Raw genomic sequence first — 27,982 nt, 5'->3', positions numbered from 1 at the left:
CTATTTAGGGCAGTGTAGGCTGCTCCCTGGACAGACAGACTTTTGTGGGCTGTACCTGTGGAGCTGGTAGCACTGCTGATCTGAGCACAACTCTTTGAGCCCAGACTCCTTCCTGAGAGAGACTCCAGAGGGGAAGAAGATGAGCACTGTGGGCAAAGTAAGACAATGGGGGTACGCTTGTTTGGTGCTGATTTCCAATCCTCCTCTTTGATTGCATAGCATGGCTATATCTTCTCAGAGTGCTGTGCAGGTATCACATGCTGCACTCTTCCTTTGCAGCAGTGACTAAGGTGGGGTGGGTGGCACAGAGGGAGAGTGCTCTGAAGGATCCCCATGTCTCCTGCTCGGGGCACTGTAGAGCGCAGTAAGTGGAGAGTAAAGTAAGGGATGCTGCAGTCCTGGTGTTCCCTTGATTTCACTGCGGATTTGCGGGAAGATGGATCACACAATTGGGATGGAGAGTAGCAGAGTCGGGCTGAGAGCAATACCCCTGGGCTGCAGCATGGCGAATGGGCACCACTGTGCAGAGGAGCTGTTTCTGAAATTAAGATATACAGAAAAGGGTTTTTATTAAATCCAACCATAAAAAATTGGACTAAGAGAAAATGTGGCAAATCAGAGAATAGAGCACATTCCTGGTACATGCCCTGCCCCAACATATGCCATGGTTTGACTTTTATTCCCTGTTGTTTTGTTGTACTGCGTACCTCGTCAGAAGTATAACTGTTTCCCTGGAATGTTAGTATGCATTATAGTATATGAATGTTACAGATCTAGGGCTAAGTGCAACGTGGGGCCCAATCCTTCAGTCTTTATTTCAGTATTATTTATTATTACTTGTTTAGCACTGACAATATACTCTGCAAACAGATTTCTGGCAAACTTGAGGCTGTACAGCTCTTAGGAGCCATTACATCCGAGGAATTGCTGAAATGCAAAGCACTCCACCCCCTCCAGCTCTGGGGAAAAAACCCCCAAAACAATGTCCCATCCCTGTCCTGAGCAATACAAAAGCAACATATCAGCTCCTGAGGGTAATTTTACAGTCCTTTGGCACCACTCTAGCAGCCCAATGGGACCATAGCAAGGACAAAGAATCTGACCCAATTTAAAGGGCTCCAAAGAATTTACACTCTCAGGGTCTGATCCTGAACACATTTATATGTCACTAACTTTATTTATGTGACTTCAGTGGGAGTGCTCACATGAGTAGGATTATGCACATGCACAAGTGTTTGCAGGGGAAGGGTCTAAAGAGGAGACGGGGCACACTGCCAAAACTGGACGAGGAAGCAACTTAGAGTTTGCTTCTTTTGTTTTCTGTATTATTTATTAATACTACCGTCTCAGTCCCCATGAGCATTGTTAAAATGTTATTCAGCGGTATCACAGTGAGGACAGGGTGGTAACCTGATGAACAAGGAGAAGATAGGGGCCAGTGCATGCATAAGGGAAAACTTCCCTTGACTTAAACGCAAGCAGGATTAGGTCCTGACAGTTGCACCTAATAAATTATTTTGCAAGGCACTCTCATTCCATTAACTCTGTCCAAGTTCACATTTCTTCAAGAAATTGAACACTTCAGTAAAAATATAATACTAATAGGGAGAGTTATGATGAAATACCGGATGATGGCAACAAGAAAAAAAAAATAACAGGAGACCAATGGTTGCAACATTCCACTCCTGACAGTTATAAATATCTAGTTACATTGGAAGCCAAGAGGAATTCATTTCAACAAACTGTGCTTGAGGCTGTTCCACAGTAAACCAGAACTCTAACTTAAATAGTTGTTAGAAGGGAAATTAAATGAGGACTGCTGTTGAGTTAATGTTAATTGTTCTACTAACTGAACAATTGTGCAGTCAGATTGTTAGATTATTCCCCTGAAACACCTCAGTAGCTATGTCTACAAAGCAGCTGAAGTTCTGCAATCCAGAAAATATTGTTTTAATTTAGCTGTATATTTGAGCCCCATATCTGTTTTTTAAATTACATTGTAAGATTTAAAGGATGAAAGCTAAATTGAAAGCCTCAGGCCTGGTCTACACTACGGGGCTAGGTCGAATTTAGTTGCGTTAGGTCGATTTAAAAATGACTGCGTCCACACAACCAACCCCGTTCCGTTGACCTAAAGGGCTCTTAAAATCGACTTCTGTACGCCTCCCCGACGAGGGGAGTAGCGCTAAAATCGACCTTGCTGGGTCGAATTTGGGATAGTGTGGATACAAATCGACAGTATTGGCCTCCAGGAGCTATCCCAGAGTGCTCCATTGTGACCGCTCTGGACAGCACTTTGAACTCCAATGCACTAGCCAGGTACACAGAAAAAGCCCCAGGAACTTTTGAATTTCATTTCCTGTTTGGTCAGCGTGGAACTCAGCAGCACAGGTGACGATGCAGTCCCCCCAGAATCATAGAGCATAGAATGTTTCTACACTCCCCCTATCATCTCCATCCCTGAGGTTATCGCAGATTAGAAGGCGAAAAAAACACACTCATGATGACATGTTTTCCGAGCTCATGCAGTCCTCCCGCACCGATCGGGCACAGCTTAATGCATGGAGGCATTCCATGGCAGAGGCCAGGGAAGAATTAAGTGAGCGTGAAGAGCGAAGGCAGGACGTGACGCTGAGGCTAATGGAGGAGCAAATGGACATGATGAAGTGTCTGTTGGGGGAGCAAACGGACATGATGAAGCATCTGTTGGAGATGCAGGAAAGCCAACAAGAGCACAGACCCCCCGCTGCATCCACTGTATAACCGCCTACCCTCCTCCCCATGTTCCATAGCCTCCTCACCCAGACGCCCAAGAACGCGGGGGGGGAGGCTCCGGGCAGCCAGCCATTCCACTCCAGAGGATGGCCCAAGCAACAGAAGGCTGTCATTCAAACAGCTGGATTTTTAGCGTGGCTACAATAAGCAATGTGGCCTTGTCCTTCCCTCCTCCCCCACCCCACTCGGGCTACCTTGTCCCTTATCTCTTTTTTTTTTTTAATTAATAAAGAAAGAATGCATGGTTTCAAAACAATAGTTACTTTATTTGGAAGGGGGGAGGATGGTTGGCTTACAGGGAATTAAAATCAACAAAGGGGGCGGGTTTGCATCAAGGAGGAACACACACAACTGTCACACCGAAGCCTGGCCAGTCATGAAACTGGTTTTCAAAGCCTCTCTGATGCACAGCATGCCTTGCTGTGCTCTTCTAATCGCCCTGGTGTCTGGCTGCTCAAAATCGGACGCCAGGTGATTTGCCTCAACCTCCCACCCGGCCATAAACGTCTTCTCCTTACTCTCACAGATATTATGGAACACACTGCAAGCAGCAATAACAATGGGAATGTCGGTTGCGCTGAGGTCTGACCTAGTCAGCAAACAGCGCCAGCGAGCTTTTAAACGTCCAAAGGCACATTCCACCACCACTCTGCACTTGCTCTGCCTATAGTTGAACTCCTCCTTACTACTGTCCAGGCTTCGTGAGCCATGGGAGCAAGGGGTAGGCTGGGGTAGGTGTTACCGCGCGGCCCTGCCGGCTGGGAGAGCAGCCTGAGGCAGAAGCCTCCAGCTCACAAGATATTCCAGGTAGGACTGAATCTCCATGAGAAGAAAATTAAAGAAGACAATGACCTGGAGTCTCTGGCTCCCATTCAGTGCTCTAGGAGGAGGATAGCCATGTCTGTCCAGGCGCCGCTGATCGACCCCACCGAGGTCTGCCAGGAGCACCCAGGAGACGTACGATGGCTATCAGTCCTACTGCACCGTCTGCCGCGAAGGCAAGGAGCTGCTGCTGTGTAGCAATGCAGTACTGCGTCTGCCAGCAGCACCCAGGAGACATACGGTGATGGTGAGCTGAGCAGGCTCCATGCTTGCCGTGATATGGCGTCTGCCCAGGTAACCCAGGAAAAAAAGGCGCGAAACGATTGTCTGTCATTGCTTTCACGGAGGGAGGGAGGGGAGCCTGACTACATGTACCCAAAACCACCCACAACAATGTTTTTGACCCATCAGGCATTGGAAGCTTAACCCAGAATTCCAATGGGCAGCGGAGACTGCGGGAACTGTGGGATAGCTACCCACAGTGCACTGCTCTGTAAGTCAATGCTAGCCACGGTAGTAAGGACGCACTCCACCGACTTAATGCGCTTAGTGTGGACATACGCAATCGACTGTATAAAATCGGTTTCTAAAAATCGACTTCCATAAAATCAACCTAATTTCGTAGTGTAGACAAGGCCTCAGATTCCTAATTTCCATCCAACCTAATAGAATCTGGATTAAAAGTCTATATCAAAAGTTGATCATACCGAGATAAATATAGTCTGTCTTTTTAAAGTACTAACAGCCCTCCATAACCACAGTATCTGAAGCCCAGATCCACAAAGGGACATAGGCACCTAAACTCCAGATTTAGGCTCTACTGCAATCCACAAACACTCCTAGGGTGCTACTTAACTCTGTAGGTGCCTAAACTCACTCCGCACCTACAGTTTTGCTATAAAAGTTCCCTCGGCGCTTAAGTTGCTACCTCCGGGCATCTGCAGTACACTTCACTCTAGGACTCTGGTTGCATATCTCATGCCTAAGCCCCAGCAGGATCCTCAAACCAGGTGAAGATCGGCATTCCCCAGCCTATCTTGCCTGTGGGACCTGATCTCTGGAATTTTTAGTGCACAGTTGCAGGTCACATGGCCAGCGCATGGCGTGCTAGTCCAGCTTGCCATGCACTAAATCGCCACATGGACAAGCCTTTACTCTGTAACTTGGTGGCTACGGCACTCACCTAGGAGGAGGAAGACCCAGGTCCAGCCACCTGCTCCAAAGACTATTTAATTATTTATCCAAAGTAGAGCAGCTTCAATAGGAGTCTGGCAGGCAGAGCAACTGATTTAAATGAGAGCAAAATCTGTCCCACGCTGATCTGATAGAAACTGTTGGTCAGAGTCAATATCTGTGCACCAGACAAGGGGAAATGTTGGCCCAAAGCATACAGACCCTCAGTTGAAATTGTGTTGTGTTTATTTATGAACATTGAAAATATAAATAAATCACAAAATCTCCTGTTCAAGTGAAGCAATTCATCTTTCTAATCCTTTACACCCTGCACAGTTACCTGCTTCTCCACTGAGGGACACCACTTCTGCAGCAGGATCCTAGACTGATCCTGCCACCGTGATTTCCTCAGCCTCCGACCTCCCTGCATTATTTCACAGTCTCAGTTCTGCCCAGTACACGTGTTGTACAGGACACAGATTCACTCAGGCAGCCTTTAAAAAGTATCTTTCTTTTATAGGGTCCGTTCATCATTGCCTCCTGTCAGGGATCTGGTCAAGCTCCCCCTGTGGGATACTTGCAAGACTGCTGTGAGGGGATCCAAATGCTGAATCTCACATGCCTTAGCTTTCTGGGGCAGGGCAGAGTTAAGCATTGTCCCTGACTTTGGGCCTCTTGGCATGCACTCCTGGCGCAGACCTCATATCTGACATCCCTCTTGGAGGTAGGAACCCTGCAGCCCAACTGCTTCGGCCCTGAAACTAGTATATTCTCCCTCAATCCTCCCCAGCAGCTCTTGCACATTCCCCAGGATCCCACCCAAGGGTGAGCTTTCTGGTTTACAGCTTACCTCCTCAGGGGTACATGACAATGAAAGCCAACAGACACACAGACAGGTTTTGCAGAGGATTCTAAACACCATTACTCTTTACGTCACCTGAGAGATACACTGTTCTATACAAAGTACTAAACAAACCTATATGTATTTTCCCTGCCTCAGTTTCCCCACCACTCTGGACAATTATTTGGGCAAAGTCCAGAGTCCTCTATGGAGTCCAGGTTCCTTTCTCTGCCCCCCGTCCTCCTGCATATGGACTCTCTGGTCTCTTCTCCTCCTCCTCTCTCTCTCTCTCTGCCTCTAAAATGGCAGCTGAGAGACCCTCTTTTTATAACTTCCAGCCCCCTTTGGCAGGTGACCACAGAACCCTACAAGGTGACATCATTGCCAAGCAACCTATCACTCTGCAAATCTGTCCTCATGGATAGGAACCAGCCTTTTGTCTCATCTGAATAAGTGATCATTTAAGATCTAAAGACTGACTCTGTGTCATCCCTAGTCTGGTAAGTACATGCTACAGCTCTGTCAGCAAATGATCCACTGAGAGGCATTCTATGATACAACAATTTCATAATAGCAAGCAGAATTCATCAGCTGCACATAGACAGAGTCCTCAAATTGCCACACACTGCAACTTGTGCTTTCATGAACGGCAGTGCAGAGCGAGTGAAAAGTGGAAATAAAATGCTACCTTTCTGACCTGGTAGCATTTTTACAAGACTTTGCACTCAAATTGTGCTGATGTCAATGACTACACAAGTTGCAGGGTAACAGTCAATCAAGCCAATAGGCTGAAATTCACACCCCTGTGCAGAAGGCCAGCACAAGGCCTACCCAACCACTTAAACCTCAACTCTGGCCTGTTCCTCTGCACAGCTGCAACCCTAACCCTGTAGGCCTGCGCTGGTCCTCTGCACAGGGATGAATTTCACCCATATAGTTGGATTTTGCAACGGGTTTTAGTAAGACAGTCACAGTTCACTCCATTTTTTAAAAATTCTCAGTCATTTAAAATGATGCCAGTTGGCAGCTCTGATTTCTATGCTTCTTAGCTGGCTAAAAGGAAAAAAAAAAGGTAAAATGTCATTTACAAAAAGTTCACACTTTGATTCAAACACAGTGTCTTTTCTCAGCTATTTTTGAGGCCACAACTACCCAATTCAGGCTGCTCTAGTTGGAAGGTATCTGGACACTGTTACAAGAAATCCTTCTTTTTAAATATCAATTCATAGCTTAGTTAAACAAATTCACTTGGAATACAGGGTCTCAGCCAAAAGTAGTAACTCTAAATAGCTGAGGGGTAGATTAGTGAATATTTCTAGTTGTATATGTCTTAAAAATAGAAGCCAAGACTGTCTTATAATATTTGTCAAAAGAACAGACTGAATATCACCTTCCCTTCCCAGTGCAGGATTACTCAGATTTTAGGCGACATCTTGGCAGAGCGGCCTTAAAACTGACAACCAGATACAAGTGGATTCTGCTGGTGTAGGTGAACCCCCAGGGCAGGTAGGCTTGCTCTTGCATAGGGGGTATGTCAGAGCTTGGCCTGGGGAAGGACTGGAGGCATGGCTAGAGCATCGTGTTCTCCAGATAACCCTAGCTGAAGAGAGGCTCCTGCCTTTCATTCATTCAGCTATTTTTGTATTTAACTTCCTTCTTGCCGTTTGTCAGTAGCCAAAGTAACATGCTTTGTATATCTATGCCATATTCAGTGGCGTGCTGCATTTTCACTAAAGTCTTCACAAGCAGGATTCTGTGGGTTTCCATGATTCTGGTTCAGCTCAGATAATCGGCCCTGTCCTTCAGTTCTTACTCATTCAAGACATTTTGTCTGTGTCAGGACTGAAAGATCAGGAGCGATAACAGCTTCAGTAACTTAGAAAGTTATTGTCATACTGTGGGCCAAGATGTTACTAAAATCACAGATACTAATGAACACGTATGTTAGATGCTTACAATACTATAGATTTCTTTCTAAAAACCTATTACCACAGACCCTGTTCTGTTTTATTATAACAGCTGCTCCTGGTATTACGGGTGCAGCAAAGCAGCTCCTTATGTAGCACCAGCGTTCAAAATCCCAAAGAAAATTATAAGAGCTATTTTTCACATAATTCATCTGTATATATTATACTTGTTCAAAGATTCACATTTGTCCTCATCAGCCTGTGGCTCCATGCTTGGAGATTCTTCAAATGCTTAAGCTTTAAGGAGGAATTAAATTGTTGAATACATTTCAAACAACGTAAGAGTTATTAGAAGACCACATTCCTGTATTCTTTACTCAGGCAAAACTCACTTCATGTCCATCTATGACAGCTTTGCCTCAGCAAGGAATGAGAGACACGCATGCTGTCCTACCAGGGGAGGAGTGTGGGAGGAAAGAGTACTCAAGCTGCCGTGACTTTGAACCCTTCGGATTTCAGCAGAAGTGAAAGTAAGCCGGTACGCCCCGGTACAGCGTACCGGCAAGAGCCGGTGCGCCGTACTGGGATAGATCGGCTTCCCCAGGCGCAATCTAAAGGGCCTGTGGCTCGCAGCAGCAGCTGGAGCCCCCGGCCTTTTAAATTGCTGCCAGAGCCCCGCTGCCGGAGCCCTGGGGTAGCGGCGGCGGGGCTGGGGCGGCGATTTAAAGGGCCCGGGGCGGTAGCGGCGGCCGAGCCCCGTCCCCGGAGCCCTGCTGCCAGAGCCCTGGGGAAGCGGTGGCGGGGCTCCGGGGATGATTTAAAGGGCCCAGGGCTCCGGCCGCCACTACCACCCAGGGCCTTTTAAACCGCTGCCAGAGCCCCCAGCTGCCGCTGTTACCCCAGGGAGGGGGAAGGAGGCACTTGCCGGTACAGGGTGGGCCAGGGCTGGCTCTGACCTCCCCCAGCACCGCCCATTCCAGGGGCCAGAGCCGGCCCCAGCCCAGCCCCATACCAGTAAGTCTCTAGACTTACTTTCACGCCTGGATTTCAGTCAAATCCTTCCCTCTGGAGTGAGACATTTATGACAGTGTGGAGAGGAAAAGAGACAGGGCTGGAAACACCAGCACACTCGACGGATCTACAGAGACCTTTGAACAGAACCAACAATTTGAGTTCCTTTTCCCTTCCCTGGGCAACATGACTCCCTTTGGAGCTGTGCTGCTATTGGTTCCGCTCCCTCTCCAAGTGGTTGGAGGGTACAAAAGAGAATTCATTCTGCTTTATTCAGCAGTAATTTCCCCACGGAAATCCACCTGTCCTGTGAGGTGCACAGCGTGGCTAGTCCGACTCCTGACTTCACCTCAAGCCACAGAGCCCTGACTATACATGAAGTTCATACAGAAGAGCTGCCATGATCCATAGGGGCTAAGGAGTAGAATGACAATGATCCTGCTCTCCCCCATCACCTACATGCTGCACACAATTCAGGGTTGTTATGCTCTATTTTGCCTCTCTTCATCTCGTATCACATAGAAAAGGGGAGCGGATGGACCTATTGCATTTGGGTCATAGTATTTATGATACCTCTGTATCAGAGTGGTGAGAATTAATGCATCTACAATGTAAATAACGTGAGCTGGAAAGATAAAAGGGCATATTAATGAAGATTGGAAAATTATTGTCATTCTAAACAATGCAGATTATCTTGTATCTGAATTCCAAACTTGAAATAGACCTAAACTTCAAGCTGATTTTATATGGTATGGATCCCAATTCTGATTTCAGTTACACCAGCTTTTCTTCCAGGGACCATCATTCATAGATTCCAAGGCCAGAAGAAACCACTGTGATCATCTAGTCTGATCACTGTATACAACACAGGCCAGAGAACTTCCCCAAAATAATTCCGAGAGCAGATCTTTTAGAAAAACATCCAATCTTGATTTAAAGATGGTCAATGATAAAAAATCCATCATAACTTTTGGTAAATTGTTCCAACGGTTAATTAGTCTTATCGTTCAAAAATTAAACCTTATTTCTAGTTTGAATTTGTGTAGCTTCAACTTCCAGCCATTGGATCGTGTTCTATCTTTCAGTGCTAGACCAAAGAACCCATTATTAAATATTTGTTCCCCATGTAACCAAGTCGCCCCTTAATCATATCTTTGTTAAGATAAATGATGGAGCTCATGGAGCTATCACTATAATACATTTTTTCCAGTCTCTAATCATTAATCATTTTTGTGGCTCTTCTCTGAACCCACTCTAATTTATCAACATCCTTCTTTAACTGTGCGAACCAGAACTGGACACAGTATTCCAGCAGTGGTTACACCAGTGCCAAATATGCAAGTAAAATAACCTCTCTAATCCTACTCAAGAGTCCCCTATTTATGCATCCCAGGATCGTATTAGCTCTTTTGGCCACCCTGTCACAGTGGGAGCTCATGTTCAGCTGATTATCCATCAAGACACCCAAATCTTTTCAGTCACTGCTTTCCAGGATAGAGTCCCCCATCCTGTAAGTATGGCCTACGTCCTTCGTTCCTACATATATACATTTACCGTTAGCCATATTAAACTGAATATTGTTTGCTTGGGTCCAGTTTACCAAGTGATCCAGATCACTCTGAATCAGTGACCTGTCCTCTTCATTATTTACCACTCCCCCCAAATTTTTCTGTCATCTGCAAACTTTATTAGTGATGATTTTATGTTGTCTTCCAGGTCATTCATAAAAAATGTTAAATAATATTGGATTAAGACGCAATCCTTGTGGGATGCCACTGGAAACACACCTACACAATTATGATTCCCTATTTACAGTTACATTTTGAGAATGGTCAGTTAGCCAGTTTTTAATCTATTTAATGTGTGCCATGTTAATTTTAGATCGTTCTGGTTTTTTAAATTAAAATGTCATGTGGTACCAAGTCAAACATCTTACAGAAGTCTATCACATTGACACTATTATCTTTATCAACCAAACTTATATGTTTACCAAAAAGAAATATCATCAACTTAGTTTGAAAGGATCTATTTTCCATAAACACAAGTTGATTTGCATTAATTACATTACCCTCCTTTAATTCTTGATTAATCAAGTCCTGTATGAGATGCTCAGGATCTATGTCAGGCTATAATTACCCAGATCACCCCTTTAACCCTTTTTAAAAATTGGCAGAACATTGGCTTTCTTCCAGTCTTCTGGAACTTCCCCAGAGCCCCAAGACTTACTGAAAATCAATATTAATGGTCCATTGAGCTCCTCAGCTAACTCTTCTAAAACTCTTGGACCTGCAGATTTTAAAATGTCTAGCTTTGGTAGCTTTTGTTTAACATCCTCTATAGATACTAGAGGAATGGAAAGAGTGCTATCAACACCATATGATGAGAATATATCATTTGTTTTTTTCCCAAATGCAGAATAGAAATATTTATTGAACACTTTTTCCTTTTCTGCATTATTATTGATAATTCTACCATTTCCATCTACTAAAGGACCTATACTATTGTCAGGATTCCTTTTGTTCTTAATATAGTTTAGAAGCTCCTTATTCTCCTTAATTCTGTTAGCCATAGATTTCTCCTTCTGTCCCCTTGCTTCCCTTATCAATTTTCTACAATTCCTAACTTCTGGTTTATATTCATCACTATCAGCCTCCCTCTTCTTCCATTTGCTATACATTTTTATTATTTTTTATTTTTCATTTATTTAAATTGAATTATTCTTGATTCACCCCAGGATGAATGAGATCAGAATCTTGCTCTTTATTTTTCAAAATGCACTTTGGAGAGTGCAATAAAGTAAAATCTGAAATGTACTTACTTCTTTCCAAGGTTATTAAATGCAAGGCAGCCATTGCCTGGGAAGCAGGGAACCCCTTTTCTATTGAGGAGGTTGAAGTCGCCCCACCCAAAGAACATGAAATTCGAGTTAAGGTAAGTCATCTGGATTGACATTGGTGTAAAAGTGGAGTAGCATAGCAGTGAAGGCTATTACATTTGAAAGAAGCAGTTAAGATTCACCAATATATCCTGGCTGTGCAAAACAGTCATAAACATAAACATAGTTTAAAAGCCCATTTAAGACGGGTTGACAGCTCTTTTGTGTTGCTAAAGTGGGGCAGAGCAGCCAGAGTGTACTGTGTTCCCTAAATCACACCAAGATGTACATGCAGGCAAAATTTCATGGTAATCAGATTTAATTCACTTTTGTGTGTTGCTTCTCAACAAAAAAAAAAAGGAAGAAAAAGAAAGAGAATGGTCGAGCATTTTGTGATTCCTTGTCTCCATAAAAAAGGGCATTCAAATGTTTATTTTCTGCTGTATATGTTGACAATGGTTGGGTTGTGCAAAACCACAACATTAATGAAGTTCCAGTGCTTGGTATTATCAAGGCAATAGCTCAAATTTCCCATCAAACTTGGTGGTATTGCAATGGTAAGAGCAGCTCTCTAATTTGATTCAAGTCACAGCTGTAATTCTCCATTATCAACCTACAGTGTCAATGTAAGAGTGTTACTGCCTTACAGATTGTTGCCACGGGGGTGTGCCGTACTGATGCTCATGCTGTTAGCCTCAGTTTTAAGGAGGGTCTTTTTCCAGTCATCCTGGGCCACGAAGGAGCAGGAGTTGTGGAGAGCACTGGACCAGGAGTGACTACATTTAAACCAGGTACTGAGAAATTAGCTATACCATTGCAGTGTCAGGGCCTTTTTTGCCATTCTGACACAAGGGCTATATGTTGGTGATGCTCTGTTGAAGTCAATGATTTATACTGGTATAAACTACAGAAACCAGTGAAAAACCAGGCCTTCTACTAGAGTAGAAGTTTAGTTATAATTAAACTTCGGTGGTTATACATGGTGGAGGATAAAATGCAACGGGATGAAGCATTTTGTCTCCAAAGTTATCTGTCATGCCAGAAGACATGGCACTAGTAAATGTGTTTAAAGAGAGTGCACATAAACTGAACTCCTCCTACATGCCCCGCACCCCCCATGTGATTGGGGATATGATTACTCTCTGTAAATAGATTGCAGAGGAGGAGGGTAAACACCAGGGAAGATGAAGAGCTATTTAAGCTGAAGGACAATGCTGGCTCATGGACATTAGAAGAAGTTTTCTAACTACCAGAGGGCTGAGGTCATGCAACAGCTTCCCAATAGGAGTTGTGGGGCAAACAACTAAATTAGTTTTAACAAATAGAGCTGGACAAATTTATGAGTGGGACTGCATGACAGGGTTGCTTGTGATGATAGGGGGCAAGGCTCAGCAGCCCTGATTGTCCTTCCATTTTGTCTTATGTTCCTAAAATCTCATGCTTTGGGACTCATCCCTTCGGGTCAGGAAGGGATTTCCCCCTCCAAGTTTATTCGGAGGGATGGGAGTGTCTCCTTATTCTGAAACAGCAGAGATGGCCGCAGCTGGAGATGGGACACTGGATAGGGTGGGCTAGTACGCATTGCCAGTGGCATTTCTTTTTCTTTTTTTTGCCTTCCTCTACAGCACGGGGGGCAGGTCACTTACTGGAATCATCTGGGTATATATCACTTAATGAGTTCCTTGCTATTGCAAGAGCCTCAGGCACTGGTGTACCTCAGTCCCTCCGATTCTCTGCTTGCAGCACATAACAGTTTAGTTTCCGGAGGGCTGTAATATTTTGGTCTAATTTTGGTTGTTGGGTGTTGTTGGTGGGCTGTGACCTGGTGGTCCTTTCTGGCTTTGAGCTCTAGGAGTCTGTGACAAACAGTAACTCTGACGTAGCTAATGCAGATATGTTTATAGTTGTTTAGGATTTGAGAAGGAAAGACCACAAAGCAATTCACATGGATGCTGCTGGAGATATGTCCCCTTCAGTTATTGTACACAGAAAGAACAGGAAAAAAATTTGCAACTGCAGAGTAAGCCAGAAATGGAAACTTATGCTGCAATTGATGCCCTTGAGGCTGGTTAGCAACAAGTGATTGATGAGTGTCACCAGGGCTGTCACTACTCCCCAGATCCAAAGCTAATGCTGCCACGACCAGTCTCAGGCAAGGAGGTTTATTCTTTAAAGAGAGGTTAACAAACAAGCACAACACAGTCCTAACTCAGCTCTTGGCCCCAGGCTTCAGGGCCCCAGCCTCCTTCTGCTCTGCTCCTCCCAGAGCAGCAGCTACAGGGCCATGTCCCTGACTCTAGGGACTACGGTGACCAGATAGCAAGTGTGAAAAATTGGGACAGGGATGGGGGGCAATAAGCACTTATGTAAGATAAAGCCCCAAATATTGGGACTGTCCCTATAAAATCAGGACATCTGGTCACCCTACTAGGGACCCACCACAGGAGCTAGCTCCACTCCAATACAGCTTCCTCCTTAGGGCTCAGCCTATCTCAATCCTTCCTTCTCCCTGCTGCCTATTAGCAGCCCTTTATAGGCCCAGCTGTAGCCCAGACCTCTTTAATTATCTGTATTGGGCTTACCTGCTCCAGTCCAGGGCACTGGTCTCAGTCTATCCACAGAGACCAGCTACCCTGTGACAACGAGCAAAGCAGGTGGCTCTTCCCTCTCCCATCTGATGATCAGCTATTGTTGTAATGCAATCAGGCTTTCCCATTCCCCTCTATAACCTCTGGGGCACTTTTTTGGTGTTGTTTTTGGGGTGGGAGGTTGTTTTGTTTTTACACAGCAGCACAGTGATGCAACCTTCTCTTTTCTGGCTTGCTGCATCACCACCCTCAGTTCATCCAAAATGTGGCTGCTAAAATTATCTTCTTTGCCCGCTGATCTAAACATCTCACCCCCTCTTTGAATTCCTCCACTGTTTCCCATTTGCCTACCAAAGAGAATTTAATCTTCTTGTCCTCACCTTTAAGGCTCTACCCAACTCATTTCTGGCTTTCATCTATCTCATCCCTTGTCTCCCTCTGATTATGCCAGTCTCTGTGCCTTGTCGCTGTCCCACTCCCAGTTTTTTACCCATGAAAGCTTATGCCCAAATAAATCTTGGTCTTTAAGGTGCCACCGGACAACAGAGAATTAGACATATTTAGGGCCTACAAGAGTTCCAAGAAGGGAGAACTTGCAGGGCTGGGCCTACGAGACTTTGAAAAAAACAACAGCAAATTTTGTAATAACTTTAAACAAACAGTATCTGATAAATATTGATTTTTCTAGGTGACAAGGTTATCCCACTCTACGTCCCTCAGTGTGGCCAATGCAAGTTCTGCTTGAATCCAAAGACCAACCTTTGCGAAAAGATCAGGTAGGAATAGCAAATACTGTATTTTACCTTGCAGGGAGCCGTAGGAGTGGCTTTTACATTGGGCCACAGCTGGGGAGGGGTGAGAGACAATCATGGAGGCAGTTACAGTTCCATGATTCTCTGTTCAGCTTCATCCTGGGGACGGCTCTAACTTTCACGGGCTGGGATAGACCATCCACCAACTGGCAGTAGCTGGAGCACAGTATGCTCTAGCCATGCCTTATCCCCCCTTCCCCTAACATGTCTCTTACACTGGGATGAGAATGATGGTATAGGAGCCAGCTACCCTTGTTTATGGGTCTCCCGCCATACCAGGGAAAGATCCTGCAGTGGAGATGCAGCGGCTTTCCTCTCCCTTTTTCTGCCAAGAGGAGTCGGGTCAGAGAACACTTCACTTTCTAGTCATCTTCCTTGCCAGACACTTAGAAAGTGTAATGAATAAAATACTGGTCTTTGCCAGCTTTTAAATCCAAGTGATAGCCACAGGAGATTTATTCTCAAGTATCTAGCTAAAATATCTGACTGTTTGGAGCCAGGTGACACACTAATCTAGCAGAACATCTGGAGACCCCAGTTAAAATCCTTGCTCAGGACAGACATGAAAGTGAGTTTGATGGTTGGTCTCCTTCTAAACTCTACTGTTCATATTCCACTAAGACCAACTCACCATTTGGCAAAATTGACAATCTTTGTTCAAGTGCAGCCCATGACTGCAGTAGCAAAAGGATGGTCATAGAATCATAGAATATCAGGGTTGGAAGGGACCTCAGGAGGTCATCTAGTCCAACCCCCTGCTCAAAGCAGGACCGATCCCCAACTAAATCATCCCAGCCAGGGCTTTGTCAAGCCTGACCTTAAAAATATCTAAGGAAGGAGATTCCACCATCTCCCTAGGTAACACATTCCAGTGTTTCACCACCCTCCTAGTGAAAAAGTTTTTCCTAATATCCAACCTAAACCTCCCCCACTACAACTTGAGACCATTACTCCTTGTTCTGTCATCGGCTACCACTGAGAACAGTCTAGATCCATCCTCTTTGGAACCCCCTTTCAGGTAGTTGAAAGCAGCTATCAGATCCCCCCTCATCCTTCTCTTCCGCAGACTAAACATCCCCAGTTCCCTCAGCCTCTCCTCATAACTCATGTGTTCCAGTCCCCTAATCATTTTTGTTGCCTTCCGCTGGACTCTTTCCAATTTTTCCACATCCTTCTCGTAGTGTGGGGCCCAAAACTGAACACAGTACTCCAGATGAGGCCACACCAATGTCGAATAGAGGGGAACGATCACGTCCCTCGATCTGCTGGCAATGCCCCTACATATACATCCCAAAATGCCATTGGCCTTCTTGGCAACAAGGGCACACTGTTGACTCATATGGTGAGTCAGAGTAGAGGGACACTGACAGCAGGGGACGGTGAAGTATAAATTCTTCTGTTGTTGTTGTTGTTGTTGTCGCCATAGCAAAATTAAAACACCTATTTCTGATCAAGACCTGATGCCTGACGGTACCAGCAGGTTCACCTGCAAAGGGAAGCAGATTTACCACTTCATGGGGACTAGCACCTTCTCTGAATACACCGTTGTAGCGGAAACCTCTCTTGTCAAAATTGATGCTGCTGCTCCTCTGGATAAAGTCTGTCTGATGGGCTGTGGATTTTCCACAGGTTATGGGTCTGCCCTCAATACTGCCAAGGTGAGCTAATTAAGACCCAACTCCTACTCACTGTACTAACATGAATAGTCCCTTTGATTAGGAACTTTTCCACATGACTGTAATGAATTCAGTAGGTCTACTCACATGAAAAAGTGAGCAGTATTGCCTCTGAAGGTTAATTTAAAAAAAGAATATGCTCTTCTGGAACATTAACTGCAACCATTTTTTATTATACATACATATATATGTATGCATAATGTAAAATAATTTAATAAAAAAGTTTTACTCGGTGTATTGTTACTGTAGTTTTATACAGCATTTTATATATTTTTAAAATCTTTAGTACAGTTTTAGTTTTAAAAACAAAACTGTACTTGATGGTTTATATACAACCTCAGTTTCAAGTTTCCACATTTCTGGTGTTAATGAATGGTAATGAACACTAAGCCAACACACCAAGTTCCATTTGAGAGGCGTGGTCTGGGTGAGTCATGAATCAAAGGTCTTGATATTAAACACACAAGAAGTGGATCATTTCTTATGTTTTTCAAACAATAAAAAGGATATGGCCCCATCCAACCTGTGCATTTGCTGTGGTTTATTGACATGAGCCGGAGATCACAGAAAAACGTTTAGAAAGCTCCTTTTGTCTCCAGAGTTCTAAAGTCATTTCCTAACCTTTCTTATTATTGCAGGTGGAACCTGGGTCTACTTGTGCTGTATTTGGCTTGGGAGGAGTCGGCCTGTCAGCTGTCATAGGCTGTAAAGCTGCTGGAGCTTCCCGGATCTTTGCAATTGACATCAACAACGATAAATTTTCATTGGCAAAACAGTTAGGAGCCACTGACTGCCTCAATCCTCAGGATTTCAAGAAGCCCATTCAGGAGGTTATAACTGAAATGAGCAATGGTGGTGTTGATTTTGCCATTGAATGCATCGGTAACGTTGCTGTCATGGTATGTGTCACGTTCTTCTGTACCAGATATGGACTGGTCACAGAGCTTGCTTATGCACACCAGATGTATTCACCATAAGATCGTTTACTGCTCTGCCAGGTGTGGCTAAGGTTAGCTTTAAATAAGGTATTTTACACACACTGCCACCTAATGACTGAACCGTATAATACAGTTTAGCGTTCCATTACAGTATGTGTATTTTGGTCTAGGTCTGTGCTCTGATACAGTGGTAATAGGTGTGATAAGGACTCTTATGTAACCCTCCTGCCCGTCAGAGTTGGCAGCAACAAGGGCCAGGTTCAGTATCTAGGGGTTCCATTTCAATAACACAATGCAAAAGCGGCTCGAGCCCCCATCCAGTGACCTGGGACAATTACATACCACCCCCCTGGGCACCTCTAAGAGGCAATACTTCCCCTCTCGCAAGCAGAGTCTGAGTATAGCAAAAGCCTTTTAATAAAGGAGGGGAACAATGCGGCATTATGTTGAGGAAACACCACAAACAGGATTCATAACACAAACCATGAGCAAAAGACCCACCCCCAAGTAAGTTTGGCAGTGTTTTTTCCCCTCAGGGTCTTAAATCCAGCCATCCAACAGTCGCTCCTCCCACAGTTTCTGTCCTTGGTCAGTGCAGCCCCCAGAGTTCAGAAGTTCATCTGCAGAGTTTACCTCCCAACCTGGGTGGACGTGGGGGGAGGTATGGGGGGGGGGCATCTTACATGCTCCACTGCTCGGGTCGACAGCCTCTCCGTGGGGTTCTGCTGCAGTCTTCACTGCCAGCTGCGCCTCTCCTCCAGCCACCCAGCTGGCCGCTCCTCTCCACTAGCCATCCTGCTAGCCACTCCTCTCCACCAGCTGCCCTGCTAACCACTCACCAATATATCTTCAGGCCCCCTGCTTAACACAGCTCCCAGTGATTTCAGCTTTAGTAACTTCAGCCCTCAGTGATTTCAGCTATTGGGGGGAAGGAGGGACCAGAGCTGGCACACTCATAACCTCTAGCCCAAAGTAGGTCTAATGCTTAGACCTAGGAATCAGTGATTTCAGCTCTGCAGCATATAACAAGACTCCTAATGGAGTCATGATTAGCTCTGTTATTACACAGTGGTGAGAAAAAAGGTCAACATAGTCTAGGGCCATAATACCAGGTACACATACCTATCCCCAACCTCTCTCAGTTCACTGGGCTTTGGAACCCATGGCCCTTGCCTAGCAAGTGCTATTTAGTTAAGGGCGAGTCCCTCCATCATAAAATGCCAAGTACAGTTCTACTGTCCTTGATTCCATAACCAAGATAACAATACTTTATTACTCCAATAACAAAGAGACTGGGGGTCCCACAGTAGCCAAAGTGACTATTTGGGCAAGCAGTCCCATCATGGTAGGCCGGGTGGGTGTGCCCATGCAAACGAGATCAGCTCCTGAAGTCATTTTCCACAACTCACCACCAGATGTCAGGGTAGAGCTCATTCTGACTCTGCTTACACTTAGATGGGATAAACAATCGGATATAATGAGATTGTTGTTTTCATTAAAACAGACAGTAATAATTCATTAAAATTAAATACCCTCCAAGTGTTATGTACTGAAGATCCTCCCAATAACTGTCTCACCCAATGGCTCTTCTTCCCAAAATGGTACACTCCTGACATGAATAGAATAAAGCTGCTAACATTAAGTTTCTGTGGGTTATACGGGTGCCTTTACAGAGGTTAATGAAGGGTGCACTTCCCTAGCTGCAACTTCCTGAGGTGTTGATTCTGAGGCAAGCAAAATGTCCCAGGGAGCTCACGAGGCACCTGTTGTTGCTGCATGCTTTAATGGAGAAGGGGAGACCAGCCCCTTTTCTGGGATGGATTGTTAGCATGGCCTTTGCTGTCAGAATTCTCCTCTTCTTTCAAACCTGAAGTACAAGGAACAAGATTATTCCTGGCCCCTACACAGAGACACAAGAAGGTCCTTGTTCCCTCTTCCTCGCTCCCTGGTACCTAGCTCTGTGCAGGTTTGTGATCTAGCAACATGCCTTAATCTGGCCACTGCATCATATGGAAAGCCAAAGGTAACCTCACCTATTCCCACTAGATGCCAACTCAGACACTGCCCATCCCGCTGTTTGGGAAAGAGAACCATATAAGCAAGCCATTACATAAAGCATTTCCATTCAGCATCTTCTCCAGTTCTCACTAGTTGCCCCAGTCAACAAGGTCTCCAGATCAGGCTGCAAATCTGTCACCTCAAAGTTTAATTTCCAGCCCTCAATAACACAGACTGAATGTACGTTCTCCTCACCTTTATATGCTGCCCCCAATGGGGTGCATACAAAGTTCTCCTATACATGCTTTTGGAATTGTAGAGATTCATATGGTACCATTTCCCAAGCCAGAAATCTTAAAAAAAAAATTATTAAATTACTCAATCTTTTTTCTTGGTAATTATTTACTAATTACTAACTTCTTACATCCTACTTAACCCATGCAAACTGGTACCAAGTTTACCACAGAGCTGCAGCATTTATCCTATCTCCCAGCAGAAGTTTGGATTCAGGAGTTAAGAAGTCATGGGATATCCTCTATAAACCAAATTACTGTGTCACATGAAGTATTATCATTTACAAGAATATGATTCCAGTGCCAAATGTTGGTTCTGTTCAACCCAATGAGAGTATTGTCATGGCCTTTATTGGAATCAGGATTTGACTTTTAATGTAAATGAAATAAGACTGAACTACTAAAACAAGCATAATACTGTAAAATATCATATATCTTTAAGACAGGTGATCATGGTATTGTTCAGGTAAGACTAAACACAGTACTGACTTTTTGGAGGGCATAGAGTTCATGCAATCTTTCTGCATAATTATGTTAAGTCAATCTTACTTGTTTTGCAAATTTTCAGATCACCTTTATGTCTAGTTGAATTGCAGTAGTGGGGAGGGGGATCTGTTCCATCTTTTCATTTTAAGCACCTTTGAACACATTTATTGCCATGATGAAAACTATCATTTTTCCTGCGCTTTGTTTTCTGGCAATTAGCCAGTTTCTGATCCATGACAGTAATTTACCTCTTACCCCATGGCTAGCATCTCAGTCCTCATTCAAACTCCCATTAAAGTCCATGGAAGTTTAATGAACTATGAACTGAGTAAGAGCCTAAAGTCTGATCACACAAGCAGTAATGTGCCCTTTAAATCTGAGTTTGCTTTGTCTTTCAGAAAGCTGCCCTGGAGTGCACCATGGTGGGCTGGGGAACTTGTACAATCGTTGGAGTGGCTCCGGGTGGACAATCAATCCCTGTTTCTCCAATGCAGCTGATAATGGGAAAGAAAATAAATGCCACTTTCTTTGGAGGTCTGTTTTCCCACATAGTTTAGCCATAAGGCAGTGGGAGGGTGGAAGAACAGTTATATCCATCTCATCTAAGATATACAGGTTTCAGAGTGGTCGCTGTGTTAATCTGTATCAGCAAAAACAACAAGGAGTACTTGTGGCACCTTGAAGACTAACAAATTTATTTGGGCATAAGCTTTTGTGGGCTAAAACCCACTTCATCAGATGCATGGAATGGAAAATACAGTAGGAAGATATATATACACAGTTCATGAAAAGATGGGAGTTGCCTTACCAAGTGTGGGGGTGGGGGTAAGATCTAACTAGATAATTCAAGTAAAGTGGGCTATTTCAAATTAGGCCTGAATAAAGACTGGGAGTGGATGGGTCACTACAAGAACTAATTTCCCCAAGCTAATTTCCCCCTACTGTTACTCACACCTTCTTGTCAGCTGTTTGAAATGGGCCACTCTGATTACCACTACAAAAGTGATTTTTCCTCCTGTTGATAATAGCCCACTTTAATTGAATTGTCTCGTTAGAACTGACCCCCCCACTTGGTAAGGCAACTCCCATCTTTTCATGTACTGTGCATATATATCTTCCTACTGTATTTTCCACTCCATGCATCTGATGAAGTAGGTTTTCGCCCACGAAAGCTTATGCCCAAATAAATCTGTTAGTCTCTAAGGTGCCAAAAGGACTCCTCGTTGTTTTTTCTAAGATATGCAGTATTTCCCAAAACACGATGGCAGTTGTTTTGCCACCACATTTGGGGAAATATAAACAAAAATAAAAAAAGACTGTCTACCATCCAATTCAAGAAAATTAATCTAAAATTGCACAATCTTTCCCCCTTTTCAGACAGCATTCTTGGAAGCCAAGCTGTTTGCCATCTTGTATTTTTATAGGAAAAACAGAATGTTTCCATACAAGAGAGAAACCATAGCAGTGAGACGTTACACAAGGGGAGAATGGGGAGAAGTATCTGGAGTTGCTGGATCCTTTGAAATTTAGAAATTCCAAAAATTGCAAGCCCAAAGTCTAGTATATTCCCCCTACCTTTTCATATAGCTGTGAATCACTGAAATTATGTTCATCAGAAAAGATTGGAATTACTGGTCTGCAGGGAGCACTTCATCTCTGGGCTTCAAGCTCCCTATTGAACTCTGGATCAAGTTCAAGTTCATGGCCCTACCCTTCAAAGATTCCACCGGCAGATCTATCTGACAAACTGCATCTTCCTCTACCACAAAGATTCTTCATGATAGCTTTTTTTGTTTTGAGAAGCACAGTTATCTATCAGAGTCAAACTCACGAGAACTGGAAACCGAGCTCTCTCAGCAGTCAGCCCAGGATTGTGGAACTCAATTCCTGTAATGGTCAGGATGATCATGGATCACTGCTTTCAGCTTCCAAAGGCACAAGCCCATCTCTACACCCTACCTGCCTTCAGCAATAACAATAATTAACACAACAAGCCAAGTAACCAACACAATTTCAGTGTCACAGGCAGGGAGAGAGAGCCACAAGACAAAGAATCACAGGAGAAATTCACCATGGCAGAAGTCCAGCACAAGGGCTATTCACCACTCACACCCTCAAAGCAAAGCTTAAGTGGGACTGAACTGGTGCACAAGCCTCATGCTGGCCCTCTGCACAGGGGTAAATGTCACCCACTTGATTACTTGGTTATGGTCTTTTAAGGCTCAGATGCCACAATGATGAACATGGTATAAATACATACATCAGGAGTCTAAATGGCCATTAAATAAGCTATACCCCAAAATCAGAGAAGGATATTATTTATATTGTTGTACATACACATATTATCAAACTTGTAGATCTTCAAAAACAAATTACGATTCCAAATTATACAACTAGTTTTAAAAGAGGTGGCTCACTTCCTAACAGATTAGAGAGACCAGGCTCTCCATTCGTGAAATGAAGTATGTGAATGACCCCTCCTGAGTTGATGACATTTTGCCTACAGTTTTGTTTTTCTGTGCCAAATCCCCATTGACTTCAAAGGCCATTCCACATATGGAATGAGAGTAAGCTATGACTTTAATAAAAAAGCTAATAAAAAAGCTTTTTTTAATAAAAAAAGCTATGCTTTTTTAATGACTGACAGCTCCATAAACTACAACCTTGCACACCTCATGGTTTAAGCAAGAGAGAGTCTTAAATAATTGTTCTGAACTTAAATTAATTTCCATGTATATTCTCCTACCTGCAAACTGTCGTGCCCCTCGGTAATTCTAGAAGTAACTGGAGAGAACAGGGGTAGTTTAAAAACCCTCACAGGAAAAAATGTTCAAGTTGAGCACGGATTTCATGACCAAGCCGCTGTTACTTTCCTCTCTTCATAGAAAATCCAGAAGGCTTTTTTCACTCCCTGGGCTTTGCCAGGGAATACCAGCAGAACCAGGATGCCAGCTGCCCCCCATAGTGGAAAGTGCAACGAGAAAGATGGGTTGAGATGACACAGCCTGCCTGCATCCTCAGTCCCCCCCAGGGAACCTGGAGGCAGCCAGCACAGTCCAGAAATTGTGATGGGCCTGCTTAGGAGAGGGCATAACAAGTTTGCCTAGAAAATGCGCTGACCCAGAATATCTCTTGGGCAGCCTTTGGGGAGAGGGGTACCTTCCGTAGTTTCCTGGCATAAATTAATGCTGGCCTCTCCCAGTGGAACTCAAGGGGAGAATCACAGTGCAAACATCTCCTCCTGCAAGTCAATCTCCCCAAAGACACAGTTGCAGGAGGGTGCAGATTGCTCTCCCTCTGGGCCAGAGGAGGCAAATCAAGCCCGTTCAAGAATGACTTTGGTCTTTTCAATGAAGTGCTGACCTGGCTAATTTCCTGTTCCGATTCGTGGACCAAAATTATCTTTTTTATGACCTAGTTATGTAAATACAGCCTGTTTGATTTGGGGTGCTATATGCTTTGTTGCAGGTTGGAAGACCGTAGATTCTATACCAAAGCTGGTGTCTGATTATATGGGAAAGAAATTCAATTTGGATGCCTTGGTGACATACACTCTGCCACTCGACAAAATCAATGATGCTTTTGATCTTATGTATGAGGGGAAGAGGTAGGTTGTTATCAAGAAATTAAACCAGCCTTATCTTGCTGATATAACACCTTTAAAACAAAACATCATTTAAAAACCCAGCAAAAACCTTATTCCTGCTGCTCACTTAGCGAAGCACAACTGATAGGGTGATCAGACAGTGTTTTCAAGGGCCTCCCACAAACAGTTTCCTAGTCAGCCCAATGTGTCAGGCAGGGGTTCATGTGCTTCCACAGAGGCGGGTAGAGGGATGGGGAAATCTACATTTAAATAAAATACTTTCTTATAAACAAAACTAAAAAAGGAGGTATCAGCACTGAGCAAACAAACGTTTTTTTTTTAAGCTTTTAAGCTACGCTTTTGCTGGAAATATCTATACTTTCTTCCCAAGATATATACTGAGTCTATTGATAGCATAGCACTGAGTTCAACTTGTGTAATTTGAAGGGTGCATGTGAGGGGACATTTTAGAGGGGCCAGGGCCACTGCCATCTGGTCCAATCTGGCCTGTTGCAAAAGCCAGAATTTGTCTTGGCAAGTATTTTAGTGACATTCCCCCACAGGATTATGTTATTTGTGGCACGGACAGGTTTAGCAAAGAGCAGGTTACTCCATCCAAGGCAGGGAAACTAGCCCAAATTTCCCTTTACTGTGGGGACAATTTTAAAAGGAACCCCAAACATCTCCTGCACCCCATCACTGCAGCAACCTCTGAATCCTAGCACTTCACCCTCCCAGCACAAGAATAGTTCTGCTAAATTGGTCAACAACTGACAGAGGTGGGAATGGCTGAGACTTTAAACAGAAGAAGCCACAGAAGGTAAAAAATGAGTGTTGTCCATACGCAGATGCTATGCACAAATGTTAAATAAAAAGTTACAAATAAACAATGTTGATATATTTTTCTATTTTCTGTTTGCAGCATCAGAACCGTCTTGGTTTTCTAAGGATTCAACTTAAATTTTTGCAGACTTCCATATGAATTTGAGCCTTATCCTCAGCCTGCCTCACTGCTTAATGACTCGATTATCTTTTCTTTACATATTCTGGAAAGTACTTATGTTCAGTACGTGACAATATCGAATAGGTAGGAACTAAAGGTCACAATAGACAGTAGCTATAAACACACAGATATAAGTGTTGTGGAAGTGTATGATACCAATACACAACATTTATACATGGATGTGCAGACAGCGGGTCACTTTAGTGCAACATGCTTTTTTGCTAACACTGCGATATGTTATTTTTTATTTGTATACAGTATCTAATCTCATGAAATAATTAACTATATAAAATGTGTTTCCTAGTTTTTATGCCAAGAGTTTTCATTCCATTCCATTTTTGTTGGCATCGTCTTGCAAAAAGACTAAAAACAGCCTCAAAGTGACTAAGCGTTAGATCCACAAAGGGACTGAGCATTGTAAAGCCTAACTTTCAGGTGCTCTCCCACCCAGTGGTATCCTCAGCCCTGAGTTAGGCACATAGATTCTCTATACAGTGCCCGGGGAGAGTTAGGTACCTAAGAAAGGGATTCACAGAAGTCAGCACGATAAGTGGGGAACTGCTTTAGGCAGCCAGTAAGAAATGCTGAGGAGAAGGGTGTGGCCTAAGCCCTGCTCCTTCAGGGAAGTTAGGCACCTAACTCCACTACTAGGGATTCACATTCGTGAACCTTCTGGAATTGGAGGCCTAAGCCAGGCCAGCCCTTACTCCCAAAGGGGAAAAAAACAGAGAGACAGAGACATCCACTCTATTATAACCAATAACCCAGCGGTTAGGGCACTCACCTGAGATGTGGGAGGCCTGCTGTCAAATCCCTTTTTCTGCTTGGCTTGGAGCAGGGACTTGAACCTGGGTCTTCCCTATCACAGGAGAGGGCCATGACCACTGAGCTATTAGACATTCTGGGGTAGAGCACTCATTCTCTCCTGTTGAAGTGGTGGAGCGGGGAGGAGTCAGAGAAGCAGATACTTGAGACCAGGACGGGAAGAGAGAGCTGGCAGCTGCTGGGAACAGGAAATCAGGCTGCTGCTGGAAACAGGAGGGTGGTGCGTGTAGTCACCATCTCCAAAATAACTACACGGCAGCAGGAGCTCTTTGCATCATCATGAGAGCTCCTGCAGCAGCGGGGCACAACCATGTGTCTCACGATAAATTCATGAGAGTTGGCAATACTGTATCTATGTGGGAAAGCTATGCCATTATAGGCTAAGGTGTGTATTTAAACCAATGGTGTTATATCAGTATAAACCCCTGTGTAGACACTTTTATTCCAATGTAGGAGGGCTATTTTTGGTTTAGCTTGTATGACTTGGGAAGCTGTGCAAACAAAACCAAAAAAGCCACTCTTATCAACACAGGGATTTATACTGGTATTACTATACTGGTTTAACAATAGGTGCCGACTCCGTGGGTGCTCCGGGGCAGAGCACTCATGGGGAAAAATTAGCGGGTGCTCTGCACCCACCTCCCCCTGTCCCCCTCCTCACCTCCTCCTCCCGCTCCCCAATGCGCACGGGTCCTCACTCCTCCCACTCCTTCCCAGCGCTTCCCACCTGCTGCCTAACAGCTGTTTGGCGGCACTTAGGACTTTCTGGGAGGGAGGGGGAGGAATGGGGACGCAGCGCACATGGGGGAGAAGGCAGAGAAGAGGCGGGGCAGGGGCGGGGACTTGTGGGAAGGGCAAGGGTGGGGTAGGGGTGGGAAGAGGCGGGGCGAGGCCAGAGTTGGGAGGTCAAGCACGCAGCAGGCAGAGGGGAAGTCGGCGCCTAAGGGTTTAACTATACCAGTTTAATTATACTGGTATAACTGAGAAAACGTCCCTGTTTAGGCAAGCCCCCAGTGAAAGTTACAGAGGAAATATCCAGGACCTCATTTTTATGACAAACGTTTAAATAACATCGATGGTGTCATAAATATAAAGGGAAGGCTAACCAACTTTCTGTATACAGTGCTATAAAATCCCTCCTGCCCAGAGGCAAAACCCTTTCACCTGTAAAGGGTTAAGAAGATAAGGTCACCTTGCTGGCACCTGACCCAAAATGACCAATGAGGAGACAAGATACTTTAAAATCGGGGGGGTACAAAGGGTTCTGTCTGTCTGTGTGATGCTTTTGCCGGGAACAGATCAGGGATGCAGCCTTACAACTCCTGTAAAGTTAGTAAGCAATCTAGCTAGAAAATGCATTAGATTTTCTTTTGTTTAATGGCTGGTAAAATAAGGGAAGGGAGGGAATGTATATTCCAGTTTTTGTGTCTTTTTGTAACTTAAGGTTCTGCCTAGAGGGATTCTCTACGTTTTGAAACTGATTACCCTGTAAGGTATTTACCATCCTGATTTTACAGAGGTGATTCTTTTACCTTTTTTTTTTTATTAAAATTCTTCTTTTAAGAACCTGATTGATTTTTCATTGTTGTTAAGATCCAACGGTTTGGGTCTGTGTTCACCTGTACCAGTTGGTGAGGATTCTTATCAAGCCTTCCTCAGGAAAGGGGGTGTGGGGCTTGGGGGGATATTTTGGGGGAAGACGTCTCCAAGTGGGCTCTTTCCCTGTTCTTTGTTTAAAACGCTTGGTGGTGGCAGCATACAGTTCAAGGACAAGGCAAAGTTTGTACCTTGGGGAAGTTTTTAACCTAAGCTGGTAAGAATAAGCTTAGGGGGGTCTTTCATGCAGGTCCCCACATCTGTACCCTAGAGTTCAGAGTGGGGAAGGAACCTTGACAGATGGCACTGATCCTGCAAACTCTATGTACATCCTTAACTCTCCACCAGTGCAGGGCCACTGGAACTACTAGTGCTGGAGATACAGCATCTCACCCGGCTCTAAGTAATAATAGGAAATGAATGCAGAGCTTCCATCATACACAGTGTTTACAGTTTTGTTAGCTTTCAGTATTCCCACTATAAAACTTGCTCCAGCACCCACGCCCCTGTACCAGGTCTGTCTAATTATTCAGTTGAATTATTCAGGGCAATTGATTTATTCAATTCACATTGAAACATGTGCATAAGTTCTTCTGGGACCAGGGCCTAAAATATTAACTAACACATTAACATCTCACCTCTGTGTTATAAATAAATGAATTCTAATCTCCATACCATTGAGTATGACTGTCGAGTTTTGCAAATTTGACTGAATCTAACCAATTTTGTTTTATTTAGCTCCATGTCATAAAAGTAACAACTATCTAAAACTAGGTA

General features: G+C 44.2%; 1 protein-coding gene and 1 long non-coding RNA gene across 2 annotated transcripts in view; one reads left to right on the top strand and one right to left on the bottom strand.

Moving 5' to 3' along the window:
* Positions 1-117, bottom strand: part of LOC141986292 (uncharacterized) — a 41,075-nt gene extending 40,958 nt beyond the window's left edge. Inside the window, exon 1 of the long non-coding RNA XR_012639245.1 lies at positions 56-117. This is a non-coding gene — a long non-coding RNA (uncharacterized LOC141986292). The remainder of the gene's footprint in view (positions 1-55) is intronic.
* On the top strand, positions 30-26,060 carry LOC141986289 (all-trans-retinol dehydrogenase [NAD(+)] ADH4-like). Its single transcript, XM_074950660.1, has 9 exons — positions 30-157; positions 11,359-11,460; positions 12,054-12,195; positions 14,681-14,768; positions 16,231-16,462; positions 17,119-17,379; positions 20,594-20,729; positions 23,664-23,802; positions 24,704-26,060. The coding sequence occupies exons 1-9, from the start codon at positions 140-142 to the stop codon at positions 24,726-24,728; spliced, it is 1,143 nt and encodes a 380-aa protein (XP_074806761.1). The 5' UTR covers positions 30-139; the 3' UTR covers positions 24,729-26,060.
* Positions 26,061-27,982: the final 1,922 nt, after the last annotated feature.

Source organism: Natator depressus, chromosome 4 (assembly GCF_965152275.1).
Source record: "Natator depressus isolate rNatDep1 chromosome 4, rNatDep2.hap1, whole genome shotgun sequence".
Classification (NCBI taxonomy): domain Eukaryota; kingdom Metazoa; phylum Chordata; order Testudines; family Cheloniidae; genus Natator; species Natator depressus.
The sequence above is the reverse complement of the archived record's forward strand: the minus strand, read 5'-3'. Positions and strand labels throughout refer to the sequence as shown.

Bases quoted from the DNA above. Each gene is read 5' to 3' on its own strand.
- LOC141986289 (XM_074950660.1), top strand. The intron at 11,461-12,053 runs GTAAGTCATCTG...ACTGCCTTACAG, and splicing joins AACATGAAATTCGAGTTAAG to ATTGTTGCCACGGGGGTGTG. The intron at 16,463-17,118 runs GTGAGCTAATTA...TTATTATTGCAG, and splicing joins CTGCCCTCAATACTGCCAAG to GTGGAACCTGGGTCTACTTG.